This window comes from Hemicordylus capensis, chromosome 7 (genome assembly GCF_027244095.1).
Source record: "Hemicordylus capensis ecotype Gifberg chromosome 7, rHemCap1.1.pri, whole genome shotgun sequence".
Taxonomy (NCBI): Eukaryota; Metazoa; Chordata; class Lepidosauria; order Squamata; family Cordylidae; genus Hemicordylus; species Hemicordylus capensis.
In genome coordinates, this window is record NC_069663.1 from 35,397,790 (window position 1) to 35,416,737 (window position 18,948).

The following is an 18,948-nucleotide window of genomic DNA, read 5'->3' on the forward strand; positions in this document are numbered from 1 at the left end:
GCATGAGGGGCAGGACCTGTGTCTCGTTTTCTCACTGTGAACCAATTTGTGAGACAATATTGGTCTGAAAAGTGGAACAAAAATATAATAAACCATCACTTTCTTTCCAGCCCATGGACGAGAAAAAGGGGTGAGTTAAAAGGGGTGAGGAGGACCAGGACCCGACTGTTTCTGGTGGCAGCTGTCCCATAGGGGCAAAGTCCTTGAAGGAGAAGGAGCTGGTTGAAGGAACCCTTTGTGTATAAGTTCTGCTCAGGACCCTTTTCCCCTGCCCACAGAAATCTCACACAGGACACAGGAAAAGGTTGTGATAAAGGAAAGCATGCTTGACTGCAAGCTAAGATCCTCCTTAAGAGACTGATGTATGGACATCATCATAACTCCTCTCGCTTACTACTGGGAAGATCTTCTGGAGAAACGTTTGCGACTCTCCTTTGAAGGCAGCCAGTTAAGGAAGAACTTCTGCTGGTTCAACCACAGGGAGGCACTCCATGAGCACAGGATAGTACCACATAAGAGGAGAAGAGGAACATCTTAAACAACGCAGAGATGTCCAGCAGCAATGAGACACCACACTGAAGCCACACCGCTGCAGGTACTAAGTGAACCACACCAAAGGAACAAAGAGAGAGGAAGACCAAATGGCCCCACAGAATTCTGTAAGAACATAAGAACAGCCCTGCTGGATCAGGCCCAAGGAGGCCCATCCAGTCCAGCATCCTGTTTCACACAGTGGCCCACCAGATGCTGCTGGAAGCCTACAGGTAGGAGTTGAGGGCATGCCCTCAACTTCCTTGTGAGGGGAAGAACCTGGGAATGCAAAATACATACAGAAAACAAGGGGTTATTCCATTGGCTGCACCATGCACCACCAGCCAAAACCTTGCCTGTTTGGAATGGGGTGCATTGTCAATTTGACTCCTGCTGATTCAGCAGATACACAGAGACACCTACACTCACAAACTGGCCTGGGAAGATGGAGAAGAATATAATCTCTCCCCTGCCAGCCTTTTGCATATACTGAGAGAAGAGCCTGCCTGATGTGTTAAAAACTCTGCCTTGACAAAGATGGCCATGGTGCCGCTGAATATACAAAATGGAGAATCTGACTGGAGAGACACTTGTTTGCAAGATGGCCACTAGAATGCCTTCACTCTTACAAGCTCACACACATTCTAGTTTCCTGTGTAACAAAAACCTTGTCCCTTTCTAAAATGTGAACCAGACCATTGGCAGAGATAAACTTGAGTTGTCAAAATAGAGAACTCCATCATATTAGACACAAAGTACAGCTTTTTCCAGCCCAATGTTCCTCTCTTTCCTCCAGTCCCTATTGTTTTAACAGTTCCCTCGTCTAAACAGACAAGCATATCAAGCCGGAAATAACTATCAAACTACTTTGGAACAGATGGGGTGGGTAGTTAATGGCAGGATTTTCAACCAAGGGTGTTGGCCTAAATCAGAAGGAAAATTAGCATACCCTTCCAAATCAGAGGATTATATTTCACTTGGAGAGTCTCCCTTTTGGTTTTTAAATGTGCCCAAATGTGAAGCTGTGAAAGAGTTAAAACATACAGCACTTTTCATCCTCCATTGCACCTCCCAGCCCATCTTAGTAACCAGATAATGGCAGAATTGAGCAAAAGGACAGATCTGTTTTCTAAGGTGTAATTCAGATCCACCCCCTTCTTTCTAGCTGACTCTCTCTGAAAGGAACGCCCAATCTAAACATGCCCGAATTGTCCACATTGTACAAGGTGACTACATCACAAGACTGCACAGGCAGCCGTTTCCCTCCCCACTCCCCCCACAAGAGACACACAGACGCTTCCCAAATCTGACATGCAAGCACAATGGTGGCCAGCCTCTGTGGGGAGTCTGACACAAGACGTTAAAGATAATGTCACTGTAACCGTTCCTAGGCAAGCTCCCTGTGCACTGTGGTGCTCTTGCTCCTAGTCTGTTGAGCCAAGGAGCAGGCAGACACACAGCACTGGAGAGGCAGGCGGAAGTGCGGCCCCAACTCTGCTCTGCACCAGGACCAGGCCTACAGGCCCATATGCTCATGTCAAGAGGTGCCTCAGACCATTCCTGCCTGAACCATCTGGTCATCCATTTGCTGCTGCATCCACAATCCAATGCAAAAACCCAGCCTCCTTCCTGCTCTATCTATGCACAGTTCTCCGACAGGACTCCTTAGCCAAGGGTTAGGTTCAGGTTCAAAGGATTGTTCCTCTTTGAAGCACATACCTAAAGGAGGAGGGAATTAGACGATGCTTCGCAAAGCACCACAGACGCAACACTGGCCTGCCCAAAGGAGGTTGCTAACTGTAGTAAAGGGACAGACAGCCCAGTTTAAAAAGCCTAAATGCTCCTAGTAGCCTTTTAAAAGGATAAAATTAACAGAAGGCTAAACTGCGCATCCAGAGTAGTGTGTGTGTGTGTGTGTCCCTCGCTTGCTCCCCCCAGGAGGAAGTGAGGTGGTAATGCAGGGTAGGAGGTGGGGTCACACAAGCATTAAAACTCTGGAAAAAGAGTGATGTTCTGGAGATTTGAGCCTGTGTGTGTGTATACACACACAGACACACACAATTTTTCATCCCTCCCTCCTCCTCCCTGTTGTCTTTTCATTTTAGTGACTAGTTCTTTCTCAGGAAGATGACCAGCAGATAGGCACAGTGAAATTCAATTCAATAACCGGGAAAGGGAAAGAGGAGAGATCTTATTTCAGATTATCACTGAAGTCACGGAGGCTTCTTTGTTGCTAGCTTTCGCACCAGTGGTCCAACTCCTCTTACATTTGTGCTAGACAAATACATTTGGTTATCAAAAACTGTGTTTGCATCCTGATGACTCTGCGGACTATGTGAAGAGAAGCACAGATGCAGAGGCTCCCAAAGCCCTAACGTTTGACAAGAACAAAGAGCTGCTCACACCCCATCCAGCCCTGGTCCCTCCCGTTGCTCCCTCCACCTTCACAGAGTGAGTTAGTATGTGTTTGCAAACGGAGCACTGGAAGGAGGAAGTGAGGCGGTAATGCAGGGTTGGAGGTGGGGTCACAAGCATTAAAACTCTGGGGAAAGAGTGGCAACGTTCTGGAGATTGCTGTACAGTCATATGGAATGTTCAAGGCACTAGGTCTCACTGAGCGTGCAACAGCGGGAGAAACTTACACACGGATGTCTTCTGGTTTGTGTCTTTGCTTGGCATCAATTTCACTCCTCGGGACTTCATTTCCATTTGCTTTTTGACTGCACAGGGAATGCAAGAGAGAACACTGTTCAGTAAAAGAGAGCAAGGGAGCAGGGAAGCAAAACTACTTGGCAAAAACGGAGCTAAGTCCAGTGGGAAGGGCTGCGTTCAGGGAAACCAAATTATAAATCCAGCATGGATGACAGACTGGAATAATTATCCCCTACCTGTCCCACCCTGCCACTCACCAAAAGTACCCAACTTGTCTCCCACTTGCTCTAAAAGCTGTTGTGAATGTGCAGAAACAGTAATGTGGTTGGGACTGTCTTGACAACATCTTCTAACAAAAGCAGGAAGGAGGTTCTCTCGGGAGAACAAAAAGTGAACTAAGTAGGGATAATGCAAAATTCAAGTGTTGTCAAATATTAAGGACCCAATTATACACAGCACTAACATTATATTAAGTGAGGCAAAGGTATTAGTTCGTAATGTACAAGGGTCCAAATGCTAAGTGGCTCTAGTACAGGCCTGATCTGAAGCACCAGAGGTCCACAAGGGCTAAACAGGCCCTTGGAAAAAAATAAGAAGCTGACGGGAAGCTGTCCACTTCACTCATTTCAAAAGATCTTCATTGTGATCTATGAGCTGAGGGCTAAACTAGACAATATTTTATTTTATTTTATTTCTTTAACTTCTATACCGCCCAAACTTTCATCTCTGGAAGGTTAACATAAAAACAATTAAAACACGTATAAAAGTTAAAACAATGCAACAATTTAAAAACAGCCATAAAATTAAAAACAGACAGTTTTTAAAAGCTGGAAAAGTTTGGGTGAAAACATGGGTTGTCAGGTGTTTGCTTGACGATATGCAAGAGATCTGCAAATTGTCTCCTGATGTAGCAGAAGGGGAGGGGAGGGGCTGCTTTCCCCATATGTCATTTCCACTCAAAAGCATAATGCACACCCGTCCCAGCTGCTTCTCCAGCAGAAAAGGGCTTCTGTACCTTTTCCTTCCTCCCCACTGCTGATCTTCTGCTAATGACTGCAGCCTCCAATGCTACTTTTCAGTTGTTGGCTGTTTAGTCCACCCATCTCCTGTGTTTTCGCTGTTTTGGCCCTCGCCCTTTTGTCTTTTGCCAGCAGTTTCAAACATCTGCTGATTCTTACACATAAATCTGTGTCTTTAGACTGTAACATGAGAAATTGGATTTGAACCCACCAAACTCCCGCTGCATGTGAGGGATGGCTTTCTGGAGACTTATCTTTTTGAGCACTCGGCACACAAATGCTTAGCCTATTAAGTCTCGCAAAATGGCTTCTCACCAGGCTCACAGGATTAGAAGCCCCTGACATTTGCCTTAATCAGAGAGGAAATTATAACATTAATCTTACTCATCCATTTTTGCAAGAAGGCATGACTTGGACAGGTGTCTTTTTCACAGCAGAATGGCAATCATGACTCTGTTATTTTTCTTTTAAAAACTTTAGCAACAACTAAGCTCAGAGCAAATGCTGAACTGAAAATTATGACTAAACAGTTTTAAGTGTTACACTGCTATGATTTACATTATACACCACACTGCAGAAGAGTCACACTCATACAATCACCACTGCTAGAAAGATTTTGCAAATTTTACGTTATGCTTCAGAAACCAGTAGAACCCATTTGATCAGAGATGTCAAAGGGACAAAATAAATGAACATTTTGAGTCAAAACCTGGGAGAGGAGCAAATGAGACTGCCCTGAATCAGGGGGCACTTTTGGGGGTAGAGGTGGTGAAATTTGGGGAAAGCTTTTGCCACTAAAAAAAAAAAAAAGAATTATGGCTGCTCCCCTCACCCCCGAATGTTCCAGAAAAAAAACTATGTCCAGAGCATCCTAGGAATAAATCAGGGGCATAGCCACCGTTGTGCGAATGGGTTCAAAGAACCCAGGCCACCAATGGTAGGGGTCGCTGAAGCCCCCAGGGGGCATGGCTCGGGCTCCGGAAGAGCCCCGAACAATCTTCCCCCACCCATGCCCGGGCTACTAAGAGCCCCGAGCCAGCACTTGCCCGTCCTCTTCCAAGCAGCATTTGAGATGTTGCCAGAGGGGCCACCAGGCGGGGCTGGACCCAGGCCGCCACTCAGCTGGCTCCAAGCCTGGAATAAATGATGGTCACCAGTTGCTGGCCACAGAGACTAGGTTCCGTTGATGCCGTAGCCACAGGATGCAGAGAAAAGTTAGTTTACAAAGTAGCCAAAGAGAGAGAACAACTAGGTGACCATCACGCCTGTCACAACCCCTGTTTGCCTCTTTGAAACCTCTAGGCACTTTTCTTCCCCCTCTCAAGAAACTGATGAAATATCCCAATTTACTGTCTGTGAATGGGGTGGCAACTTTGAGAGGCCATTTCATCCCAACTTTAGTGCTAATATTTCTGTCAAAACAAGTGCAACTCTTTCATAGGTTATAGCCATCGAAGTGATTATTAGCAAGCAGAGCCCCACATAGGATTCCTGCACGTTGGCCCCATCCCAAATATCTCCCCAAGTTTTGGAGTTGTGAATGAACTGGTTTTGCCTCTGAAGTGGAACTCTCGCATTAGGAATCCCCATTGTTCCCCACTGCCCACATTTTGCACAGAGTACTGTGCATATCACAGATAGGAGTACCTTGAATTTCCTTCCATTCGAGTCTTTCCTCACCCTCTGTATTATCAAGGCACATCTGTGGATTGATAAGATGCTACCAAAATCTGGATATGATCATACTCATGAGTGCATCAAAGTCCACTCAACATTCCAAATAAATATATACTCTAAATCAGGGATTCTCAACACTGGGTCTCTAGATGTTATTGGACTTCAACTCCCATAATCCCCAGGCCTAGTGGCCTTTGGCTGGGGATTATGGGAGTTGAAGTCCAATAACATCTGGGGACACAACGTTGAGAATCCCTGCTCTAAATAATCATTGCTTTATTGATTGATTAAGTGCCGTCAAGTCAGTGTCGACTCTTAGTGACCATATAGATAGATTCTCTCCAGGATGATCTTTCTTCAACTTAAATGAAGGTTATTTTTGTGTAGAGATTTGTCAATGCATGCAGACACTTATGCACATTGATAAAACAGCACAGAAAAAGAAAAAAGGTCATGTGATTACCCACACGGTAGTATCAAGACTGTCCCTGTATGTTTTACCAAAGTGCAGGAGCGCACACTAACACACACAAAAACCCCTGATGCAATATGATCTCAAGAAGACTGCTTTCTCCCCCAGTGTTGTATCAATGCACATTGGTAACACAGAGCAAGTGAAGGATAAAAATAACTGAAATGCACAAAAAGCTGTGGCCAACCATGCATACTTCAATTCTGGAATTAATTTTAGAAACTTTCCTAGTTAAAACTGGAATGGATGGAACTCAGTGCAGAGTGAACCAGAAACCAGCAAATACCTTGGTACTGAGCGCTGAATCCTTTTTGCCTGTGGTTGCCATCTGATGTGAAGTGAAGCCGAAGCCAGTTTTTGCTGCTGATGACGGGGGCAGGAAGGTTGGTTCCGGTAAACCTGCATGGGGCCAAAAAAAAGGACAGGGGGAAAGACATTGAAAAATCAAAGACCTGTTTTATTTCTATGTAAGCGTCTTCTGTGAAGATGCACAGGAATGGGCCATCCTACTTCAACACACACCTTTCAAAACGTCAGTAATGTTCAGGACAGGCAGATTCCAATGGCTGTTTGCTTGTCCTTAAGAAGAGTGTCTCCCACTCTCGTGAAGGGGCCAAAAAGGGTGGGGGGGCGGTATGGAAACCAGGGCTTATGAGGAACAGTTGAGGACGCTGGGTATGTTTATTAGCCTGGAGAAGAGAAGATTCAGGGAAGATGTGACAGCTGTCTTCGATATGGCATTAAACATGAATTGCCCCCTTTGCTAAGCAGGATTTGCCTTGGTTTGCATCTGGATGGGTGGCCACGTGTGAACGCTGCCTGCTGCAAGGTATTCGCCATAGGGGGCGGGCCATAGCTCAGTGGTAGAACATCTACTTGCATGCAGAAAGTCCTAGGTGTAATCCCTGGCAGCATCTCCAGGGAGGACTGGGAGAAACTGCTGCCTGAAAACTTGGAGAGACGCTGCCAGCCAGGCTAGACAATACTGAGCTAGACAGACAATGTTCTGACTCAGTAGAAGGCAGCTTCCTGTGTTCCTAAATATCTGAAGGGCTGCCACATACGAGGAGGGCAGGATCAGGACCAATGAGCTGAGATTACAAAGAAGTCGACTGAGCTAGACACTGGAAGGAATTCCCCAGCACTGAGAGCTGTTCAACAGTGGAACCGCTGATTTCACACAGTGATGGATTCTCCTTTGTTTCTCAAACAGAAGCTAGAAGGGCATCTGCCAGGGATATACAGTAGCAGATTCATGGACTGAGCAGAGGCTGGATTAGAAAACCTCCAAGGCTCCTTAGAACTCAAGTATCCATAGACTCTGTGAAAAGGAAGTGGAAATCAGCACACTCTGGACTAAATGTATGTTGCTGTCAAGGCCCAAGAACCCTGCTGGGCTTGAAAAGCCAGGAAACATAAGGCCTGATAGCACAGGGCATGGGCTCACAAACCTGAGTCCCTAGTTGTCATTGGACTTGAACTCCCATAATCCCCCAGTCACAATGGCTAAAGGCCAGAATAAAAGTTCAAGTCCAAGAACATCTGGGACCCAAGTTTGAGAACTCCCGGCTTAGGGGTCACAGAAATGCAGGAAGTAAAAGGTTTTCTAAATACCACTGTAATCTACTACAACTATTAGAATTGCTATAATTGTTGGGGGAATTAATAAAGACACTTCGTGGACTTTTATTATTATTAGCTATCACAGCTTATTACGGTATATATTTTTCTACATGAAAGCATCCAGAATAACGTGCATCATAAAATGCAACTACAAATAAAACTTACACAATAACTGTAAAATCGAAAACATCTTAAAATCACAGAATAATTGCAGCCTGAAATCACAATCATAAGTAAAAGAAGCAGTAAAAAGACACACACAAATACACCCCTCTACATATTATGCTTCTTCTTTGAATTCTACGTACATCAATTTTCAAAAAAGGCTTTGGAGAAAAGGAACTTTTCTCTACTAGAGAAAGTAGAAAGCAGTATTTCTACTAGAGAACTCTACTTCCTGGCAAAAACTTGTTAGGTGAGGTGGGAAGGTATTCTTCCCTTGGAAGTCAGTTGCGGAAATGAAGAGTGGGGAAGCTTCACCAGGAATCTGGTCCTTGATCTCACTAACACAGAAAACCTGTGCTTGCCTTTTACTACTTGGGACTGCAGAGATGCGGAAGCTCCCATGATTGAACGCTTCTACATAGCAAAACAAATATTTCCTTGCATATAGAAGACTATCATGCCAGTGACAAGACTAAGCAATGTAGGATCTTTGCACTCATAGAGTCCATGTATTTCACTTCCAGGTACCAGTTGCACATTTCAGGTGGAAGTTGTAACCATATGGAAATTTGCAAATTACATAGGAGGCACTCTCTCACACAGCCCAAACAGAACAAGCAAGGAGCAGAAAATGAGAGGAGGAAATCTCCATAAATGCATCTTTCCTCCATAAATGCATCTTTATGGTTAAAAACTATCACACTTGGGTGATTTGAACAAACCTATATTGCCAAAGAATGTTAGCTGTCTGGGCTAGACAGATCTCATAACTGATGGCATCCTTTCCACAGGCATTACATATGGCATGGTGGAGATCCCTTTGAAATACAGCACAGTCTCTCAGCCAACTGTAGCCTTATGAATACTTGGGAAGAACATGAGAATTTGTTCTTTCAGACTGGTTCTGTTCATGCGGATGTCTCCAAACTTGGGTTCTGGAACATGATCATGCACAAGCTGGGCAACAAGGCTGTTCTCACATGCTGCCTAACCCAGGTTAGGGACACCCAGCCTGGATTAGACTGCACATAAGAACCACCAGGATCAGGCCCAATCCTGGCAGGACGTCGCCACCTAGCCCGGCTTTTAAGTCCAACTGTTAGATGAGGTTAAGGGAGCAATCATGTCTTTGCTAGGGCTATGTTTAGCCCCAGAGGAGGGCACTTGGAGCGTCCGTCTCCTGGGGGAATCCCCCGATGCATCACACGTGTTGCGCGGTGCATTGTTGGATTCCCGGAGGCCAGGACACATCATCCCGATCTCTTCCCTGCCTAGCACAGCACAGGATCTTCTGGAAGCATGGTTTGCACTCCCAGCAATGATACATGGATCATCGGGGGGGGGGGGAGGTAAGTTTTGTGCAACCTTCTGCCTGCCCGCTCCCCTGCCCGCCTGGTCAAGTGGATAGCTCCAACATATGATAACCTGAAGGAGGAATCTATGAGGTGGCACACATCCATGTCCTGCTCACTGAGAACTGAGCCACCAGCAGTGCAAAAAGAACGGTTATCTGTATTTGTTTGCTACACTTCTCATTTCCTCTAGAGACGTAAAAATGAGAATATCAGAAATAACTTCTCCTATTCATCCCAGGTCTATACAGTACAAAGCTGTGCTTACATTTGAACAGGGATGTCCGCCATGCTGTATACAACACCAGTAAACATAATGTAAGTGGCAAAGGGATCTCTCTAGCCTCACAGCAAATGTCATCATCCTATTAACAATCCAGTTAAATAGAAAAGTCACCTTATTCTCTAGACATTAACTTATTCAGTGCTACACTGTGTGTGTGTGTGTGTGTGTGTACATTAATGAATTATTAAATTGTAGGGAAGGATTAGAGAAACAATAATATAATAGGAAAGCTCTTGGCCCAGTCATCATGCATTCTGCCAGGAACAATGTTCCCCTAATAATCACAAGCGCCCTTGAAAATTGGGGTATAAGAAGGCAAAATTAACAGCCTTAACTAGAACAGTGCAAACAACATTAACATGATAAGAGCTATTATGGAATCCAATTACTTTTTACCAAAGTCCATTTCAGACATTTTATTAGCGGCAATGTTATATTAGTTATATGCTATTGGTATTCAAAGACCAATTCTGCTTGGCGAGAATGAAGTTAGGGGAGAGGAGCGGGTGGGAATGGCGGGGAGATGACAACTAAGACAAGAAACCCCGTACACTTTGGTCCGGAAGTCAGACTGCTTTTTTATTTTGACAAAAACAAATCTGTAAACTAACATGCAACCAAACTCCAGCCACCAACATCACCAACATCATCATCATCATCAATTCGATTTCTATACCGCCCATCCAAAAATGGCCCAGGGCAGTTTACACAGAGAAATAATAAATAAATAAGATGGACCCCTATCCCCAAAGGGCTCACAATCTAAAAGAAACATGACACCAGCAACAGTCACTGGAGGTACTGTGCTGGGGCTGGAATCCATTCAAGAGACGATGGAGATACTGAAAGCATGTCAGCGGTGCGACTCAGACACCCAAATGTGCCACCTGCATGTGCAGTTCCTCTCTCTCCCGACCCCCAAGCTAGCTGTTGACATTCTACCCCGCACTACAAACACGTCACACTTGAGTGTGACCAAGAAACCAAACCCAAAATGGGGCTCTACAGATGGGAAAAACAAATATTATTTGTTCTGATGATTTATAATTTGTTTCGATATTACTGATATGAGGTCACCAGGGCACATTAGAGCTGAGGTTATTCCTCTCCTTCAACCCCATCTCCCATCACACCTTCAATTTGCAGCAAACATTTGGGGGCAGCATGAATGCAATGCACATGTGCAATCCTCCTCCTTTACTATTTTATTTATTCATTCATTCATTCATTCATTCGATTTTTATACCATCCTTCCAAAAATGGCTCAGGGCGGTTTACATTAAAACAAAACAATTAAAATCAATTAACAGTTTAAAACAGACCATAAGACACCATAAAACAATCTAAAGTTTAAAAATTCAAAACAGTTTAAGACTCTTATCACAGTCTTGTTAAATGGGTATATGTTTACTGGCTCACAGAGGCCATTAGCAGTAGTTTCCAAAACCTTAACAAAGCTATATCTAAATCTTCTCAGTACTCCATTCCACTGGAAACCATATTCTACGATCTTCCGGATTGCTCGTGATGAAAGGAATCTACCCATCTTTCGAGTTACTTTAATAGTTTAAAGATTATTGCAAAAAAGAGTATTTGTACATATGTTCTAGAAATCCATGAAGTCCCTTTACATAGCCTTTATAACTGTCAGAATTATTTCTGTCTAATGAAAATTCCAGTGCAGTTTCCGGTTTTGGTGAAATCATAAGTCCTGGACTAGAAATACAGTCACAATACTTGGGTATATCATTACTCAGTGTCTGAAGCATAACCCACATTGTGAATGTGAAGCGTGCAGCTAAGAAGCCATAAAATACGAGATAGAACAGCAAAATTAAACCCCAGCTCTTGGCAGTATGCCCCAGAAACTTGCCGCTGTTGGGGTTGTAGTTGAATTGCCACCACTCGACCCCAAACTCTTTCATTCCATACCCTTGTGCGGTACTGTAGTAAAGCAAAGAGTGCTATCAAGTTGGTGTTGAGTCCTGGTGACCACAGAGCCCTGTGGTTGTCTTTGGTAGAATACAGGAGAGGTTTCCCATTGCCTCCTCCCACACAGTACGAGATGAGGCCTTTCAGCATCTTCCTATACCACTGCTGCCCGATATAGGTGTTTCCCATAGTCTGGGAAACATACCAGCAGGGATTCAAACTGGCAACCTCTGCCTTGCTAATCAAGTCATTTTCCCACTGTGCCATTAGGTGGCTCAGTACTGTAGTACCTGCCGCCATATCTAAAGCAGAATCCACTGTGCAATCAGGGCACTTAATACGGCTCCTTTTTGCAATGTGTACCTGTGCCTTCAATTACAAGGCTCATGGCTCAGTGGCTTAGGCTGTGAGATTCTGCTGCTTTCACCCATACAATTTTGAATCCCATAACACCCCAGTTGGTGAGGGTTGGAGGACTGTAGCTAAGTGATAGAACATGTGCTTTGCATGCAGAAGGTCTCTGGATCAAGCAACAGGGAGGGGAAAGATCTGTATGTATGTGCATTTGGCGGTGGGGGGTGTCTCTTTTTATGGTATAACATCAACAGACTCAGTTAAGAATGAGCTGGAAACAGACTCAGTATGATGAGGGTGACTTGAGATTAAAGGCTAAACAGAGATGCAAATGTTCGGACTTGGAGTGGGAATGTGCTGGGATTGCTGTGGAGAGAGGCAGGAGAGGAGAGCTGGACACCAAAGTGAATAATTAAAAGTGAATCATTATTGCCCTGTTTGCACTTGCATGCCATTTCAGCTGCATTTCAGAAACCAATTTCCGCCTCGTCCAGAGGTATGACACAAAGAGCCTTTAAGGCATTACACAGGTTCCTGCCCCTCAGTGGAACTGATTCTGTGTAAAGAGAGCTTCCTTAATGGGATCTGGCTCAGCTGATGGGGGAATATCAGCATCAACACAAGCAACTGCTTGCCCTTTAATTGGTCTAATAACTTATAAAGTGACACCCAGCAAACATACATCTTTGCTGGTATCAGAACCCCAAATCAATCCTGGGGAATTAATAAAGGAGGGTGTGCACAAGGAATAATTGTGATCATCTCTTGGTGTGTCTTGAAAACTACGTACGTTTGGATCTGAAGCCAGACAATATAACTGCGAAAGTACATACTGGGTAAAAACTGGCTTACATTGTATGTTCTATTCTGGCCATTCAATCAATTTTTAATGCCTCTCTTTGTACATAAGCAGAATTTGAAATGATTTATTCCCATCTATTTATTTATTTGCCCACAGGGTTGTGAATACATAATGTCTATGGAGAGGTAGGCCTACATAAATGGAGGTGGGGGACGGGTAAGGTTCTCCTGTCAACTGGAGCGGTCTCTGATCCTGTTTCTCTGCTTGGATTCCTGCTGATATCCATGCCACTCGGAAGCACCCTCATGAAACTGTCACAAACCACCACCACTGCTATTTCCGCTGGGCAGGTGGCTGCAGCAGATTACAATTGGCTGCTGCTTTATTTAAGGAACATATTAGCATAATGTGCAGTTTGGCCTTTAGGAACATAGGAAGCTGCTTTATACTGGGTCAGACCATGGGTCCATCTAGCTGAGTATTGTCTACACAGACTGGCAGCGGCTTGTCCAAGGTTGCTGTCAGGAATCTCTCTCAGCTCTATCTTGGAGAAGCCAGGGAGGGAACTTGGAACCTTCTGCTCTTCCCAGAGCAGCTTCATCCCCCAGGGGAATATCTTATGGTGCTCACACTTCTAGTCTCCCATCCATATGCAACCAGGGTGGACCATGCTTAGCTAAGGGGACAAGTCATGCTTGCTACCACCAGACCAGCTCTCCTTTACCTGTGTTGCAATGTAGCTAAGCTTGGGAGTGCACAGCCTGGTTTAGAGATTACATCTCAGTCAAAAGTTAATGGGAGGGGGGCATTAAGCAACATTCTTCCAGACTCACCCCCACATCTGCAAGATGTGCCAAACCCAAGTAGGGCTCAAGCACTATATTTGCTGTAAATACCAGTCTTGGAACGTGTAAAGTAAGACTAGATCAAAAGACTCCTGAGCAGATGCAGAGAGTATCTCTCCCACCACTGAAGAACTACAGAGCCTTCCCACACATCAGGCATTAGAGAGAAGGCCAACCAGATCAAATGGCGGTGTTTTGAGATCTTTTCCTCCTAGGAATCAAGAACTGGACCGATCTTAAAAGGATGGCTTACTGAGACAATGCATGTGAAGTGCTTTGAACTACAGTGGCACGCTGCATAGAAGAATCTCATTATTTGCGGAATCGCTATTCACAGTTCTGCGTATTGGTAGGGTGCTTCATTGACACCCTTTTTCAGTATCCACAGACACGAAGGGGTTAAAACCCACGTATCTGTGGGTCCTAGAGGGCTGGAGGTGACCACGGAAGTCACTTCCACCCGCCATTTTGTCTCGGGGTTGCCTCCTTTCCTTACAAAATGGCTCATTTCCAGGGGTGTAGCTATAATTGAGCGAATGGGTTCAAAGAACCCAGGCCCCCAGGCACCTGAGAAGTGAGGTTCTCCTGTACATGCTAAGTAGCATTTATTAATCACTGGTGTTGTGCTGTGTGCATTTTAATCATCCGTAACTAACCGCCCTCAGTTTAAAAAAACCCTCCATCACCCCACCCTCCCCATATCCCCAATTACCTTCAGCTTTGTAGCTCATTGTTAAAACCCTTCCTAAACCCTTGTGCTTCTAGGATTTATAGTCCGTGCTCAAAGATGTGTGGTCATTTTTTCTTACAAGCCCTGTACCCCCCGCCACCATCTTCCCTGCCATGAAGGGCTTCATTTAGAATGAATATTGAATCTCTACAAGTGAGTAATGATTATTGATTTTTATTTTCATCTCAATAGCTGGCTAGTCATCCAAACCCTTGCAAATTTCCAATTAGCATGCAGTTATCTTCAGGAAGTTGGATATGTAATCAGATGCTTCATGTTTCTAAATGAGGCCAACACCTTCCCACCCACACCCACCCCAGCAAGGAGTAGATTGTTCAATAAGCAGAGGAAAAACTTGGGGGGAAGGGGCATACCCCTTGGGATTGTTTTAATGAAAGGCGGTATATACATTTAACAATAAATAAATAAATACCTTGATAAATATTCCTTTTTCTATCCAGTGGGATTCAGAGGACAAGTATTGAAGCTTGTCCTAGCTAGAGCTGGGAGAGATTCTCCCTGTACAGGACCAAGTCCCTTATCTCCAATTTCATAACTGTGAAACCAGTATCTGGAACAGTGGAACTCAAAACAGGAGCGATCACGTGATCCTGGGCAGCCAATAGTAGGTCACTGCCTACAATGAATCCCTAATAACTTGTGAACAGTCTAGGTCTGAAGCATTTGTTACTGAGGGACTCTACTATGTTATGCCTTCAGAGTTCCAAACTACCTGCTGTTGCTCCACATATTTGCCACCCCTAACCCATAGAAGGTGGGATTGTGCCAGCACTTGGACCAGAGCACCTGACAATAAGAATATTAGTGATCATATAAGGATGAATGGAGCAAAGTTTATGGGCAAGCTTTGACCACAATCTATAATTTCCTAGGCAAACACGACTTTTAAGTTCCTAGTGCATTTGTTTCAGCAGAACTTTAAAAATGCAAATTTCTAAGTACCAGAGAGTTGCAATAATACAAGAGGTGGGGATCAGAGTAAAGATGCAGATGACACGAGTAAAAAGAAAACGTCTCGGTACTTACTGCTTTCATGCTTAAGATTTCTGCGAACAAGCTTCTCTTACTGAAAAGGGCCTGCAATGATTATCCCACCAGGAGGCTGCAAAGCTTATTAAATATGAAAATTATATGATGAAGTAATACAGCTACAGGAGAGTTTCTCTCATGCTTTCGGTGAGCAGAAGAGACAATGTTTTAAAGACTCTTCATCATTATTACTCTGTTCGCTTTGGGTTTTCTTTTTTCTTTTTTGCCCCTTAACCTTTTCCTTCAAACTTCCAGTCTAATTATCTCGAGAGGTGAAGCAAGGGCTCTTAATTTGAAAACACGTTATTTTAGGCGATTCTCTTTAATAAAGCATGCGGCGAGGACCCCCTAGATCTTATTTTACCAGCAGGATGAGAGAATTCCCGCCAGGGCTGGACTTCTGCAAGGAAAACAAGTAATTAGGTCAAGTTGTTCTTCAAGATTAAAAGCCACAGGAGGAAGGAGCAAAAGCACTGCTCCAAGTATACCCATCTCGTTTCTAAACTGGAATTGATGAAGGCGAGCTCCGCTGATGGGTGCCAGGGGGCTTCAAGATGCTAGGGACTTGCCTATGCACTGAGAAACGACCGTCTGGGTTTCAGGGATTGTGGATTCAGGCTGTAACTCATGGCCTAACAACCCACTGTGTTTACATGGGAAGGGAATCATGTTGTGTTTAAAGTCTCCTTGACCATTTGCCACTGATTAGTTTTGCCACTGCTCAGTGTCTCTCTGCTCAGTCCTGAAATTAGGGTTCCCAGATGTGAACCTTTACCCCAGTTTGGCAACTATTTAACCCCCCTGCAACTATTTCTGTGCAGGGCGCTTTCCAGACTAGACCCTACAAGCCGTATCAGGATGTATCAGTGAAGTGTGCGTCTACACTTCCTGCGTCGTGACACCGCAGTCCCTACGTGGACAGCAGGGGGCCGTTCACATTTCCAGTGCCTTGTTTCGAATTTAATCGCTGCAATATAGAGCTAGGACGTCGTATATCCGGCGTAAGGAAGTTGCTGTTGTTTCAGGTTGTTAGTTGCTGCGAGACTGCTCCCCCTGCTGTTTATGTTTTGAATGTGACTTGCCTGAATAGAGGCATTTTGCTGCTGATGAGCAGCTAGCTGGAAAGCACCCAGGAGGGGGTTTCCAGAGTCCCAGCGATCTTGCTGCAAGTGCCTCAAATCATTCAGTGACTGTTACCTGTGCATAGGCCCATTGGAAATGATGGCTTACTCATGTGTAACATTTGCTGTGTGGTGGCAGAAGGAGCTCATTTGTATGTTGCTGCTCTTCTGACCATTCCCATCTCATTCCCCCAGCCAAGTTTTTTTCAGCAGCCTGACTCCTCATTTTCTCAGCGAGTCACTGTGACTGGCCCAGTGGCCCAAAGGAGGGACTACTACTTCTGCCTGTGCCATGTGTTTCTGCTGCTCTATAGCTGCCATGCACAGCCAGCAAGCTCGCTCCTATACGCACCACTATGAAGGGGGAAACGAGTGCTGAACTGTGGAGAAGGGGTGCATCCGCCTCCAAATGAAATTAAAATGCACCATTTGCCCCATGGGATTCTGTGACCCAAAGGTTATTAGTATTTGAACTGTGTGAAAAGGGTTCTGTGGTGGTTTCCCTCCCCCTTGAACATGAAAAGAAAATGCACCCTTTGTCCCATAGGATTCTGTGACGAAGGCTGGTGTTTGAACTGTGTGGCAAAAGGGGTGTGTGAGTTGTATTTATTCTCAAATTATCCTGTTTCTAGCAAATCATGCATATTTTACCAATTAGCATACACAAATTTTATGCATTTTTCTTAAATGGAAAATGGAGACTTTGCAGGTGAACAGCACCATTTGCACTTTTTTTGGTGACAGAATTCCACTATTTTCACCACCTGGACTGGGCAACCCTACCTGAAATGCACACCTGCTTTCTTCCTCTTTGGCTCAGTAGGAGGGCATATGCGTTGCATGCAGAAAATCCCAGGGTCCAGGTCTCTGGCCTCTCCAGGTATGGCTGAGGGGAAAGACCCCTGTCCAAAACCCTGGAGACAATATTGAACTAGACGGAATTGCAGAAAGTTCTCCAAAGTCAACATTCTTTCCAAATGTAGGTGTTTTTAGAGTCGAAAGATAAACTTTCTCTCTCTTTGCAAGATAAAAATTTCTGTGCTTTCTCCACATCTCAGAAGACCAATAGCCTGACTCAGTAGGAGGCTGCTTTATGTCATGTGTTAAGTTAGAAGTGCGAGTGTGAGTGTGTGCACGTGTGCATATGTAAATACAACCACCTAGCTAGCTAGTTGGCTGTATAATTCTGCTAGGTAGTCCTCCATTTCTCCAGATTTCTGATTATGCAGAACAGCCGAGACAGATGTTGCAGAAGTATACAGTGGTTTCATATATGCCTGTGCAAGCTCACAATTGATAACTGGTGATTTTATTCACCCCTGCTGATCTGTTCCTGCATAGGTGCACCAGATGTCTGGCTGGGTATTGAAACAGCAAATTGGATGGAAAGATCTGCCCTGCAGTAACTTATACTGAAGCAAAGCGACGACTCACCATTATGCACCCCTGTCTGGTGTTTCAAGCATTATGCTTGTTTAGTTATCCATGAGTACCATGCCGCTTGTGAATAAACATGGGGAAATGACTTGCCTAGCAAGCCAGAGGTTGCCAGTTTGAATCCCCGCTGGTATGTTTCCCAGACTGTGGGAAACACCTATATTGGGCAGCAGTGATATAGGACGATGCTGAAAAGCATCATCTCATACTGCGCGGGAGGAGGCAATGGTAAACCCCTCCTGTATTCTACCAAAGAGAACCACAGGGCTCTGTGGTCACCAGGAGTCGACACCAACTTGATGGCACACTTTGGCTTTTGAAATGAATAAATACCAGCTTGACATTTTAATATTTTAGCCGTGACTATCTGGTGGGTTTTAACTGTTTGATTTTTAGCTTGTAATTCTAAATTCTGGTTTTAATCGAGATTTGGTTTCCATTTTATTAGTTTTTTGGTGTATTGGTTTTATTGACTTTGCTAGCTGTTAGCCACCCCGAGCAGGAGTGAACTGGAGGAGTGGGATATAAATATTTTAAGTAAATAAACTACGGGTGTTATGAAGGCACATTGACTCGGCAGTTTCATGGAAATCCAGCTGGTAGGTCCAGTCAGCAAGAAAATAACCCCAAAATAACCATCTCTGTATCTTGACTGAACAAAGAAGCAAGCTCTAAATGGAGTGATTTCCATTGCACTACTGATCAAAACTACTTCACTGACTTGGGCCAATCCATGGCAATGTATTGCAGCTGAGCAGAAGGGCCGACGCTTCAAAGTCAACTATGTCTTGTTCGTAGAGAGAGGCCAGCCTCAGAAGACATCTCCTGGAGCAAAGGATCTCACGGGAGGTGAACCCGGATTGTATTTATCATTTGCTTGCCCACTGTTTTGGTTGCCTT

At 44.5% G+C, this 18,948-nt stretch overlaps 1 protein-coding gene across 6 annotated transcripts in view; it reads right to left on the reverse strand.

Annotated features, from left to right (window-relative positions):
- Positions 1–18,948, reverse strand: part of CSMD2 (CUB and Sushi multiple domains 2) — a 684,208-nt gene that overhangs the window by 306,755 nt on the left and 358,505 nt on the right. For all 6 annotated transcript variants that reach the window (XM_053267555.1, XM_053267553.1, XM_053267554.1 and 3 more), the window contains exons 6-7: positions 6,638–6,750; positions 3,174–3,251 (exon numbers count right to left, since the gene is read on the reverse strand). In XM_053267555.1, the coding sequence (XP_053123530.1) occupies positions 3,174–3,251; positions 6,638–6,750 (191 nt within the window). The remainder of the gene's footprint in view (positions 1–3,173; positions 3,252–6,637; positions 6,751–18,948) is intronic.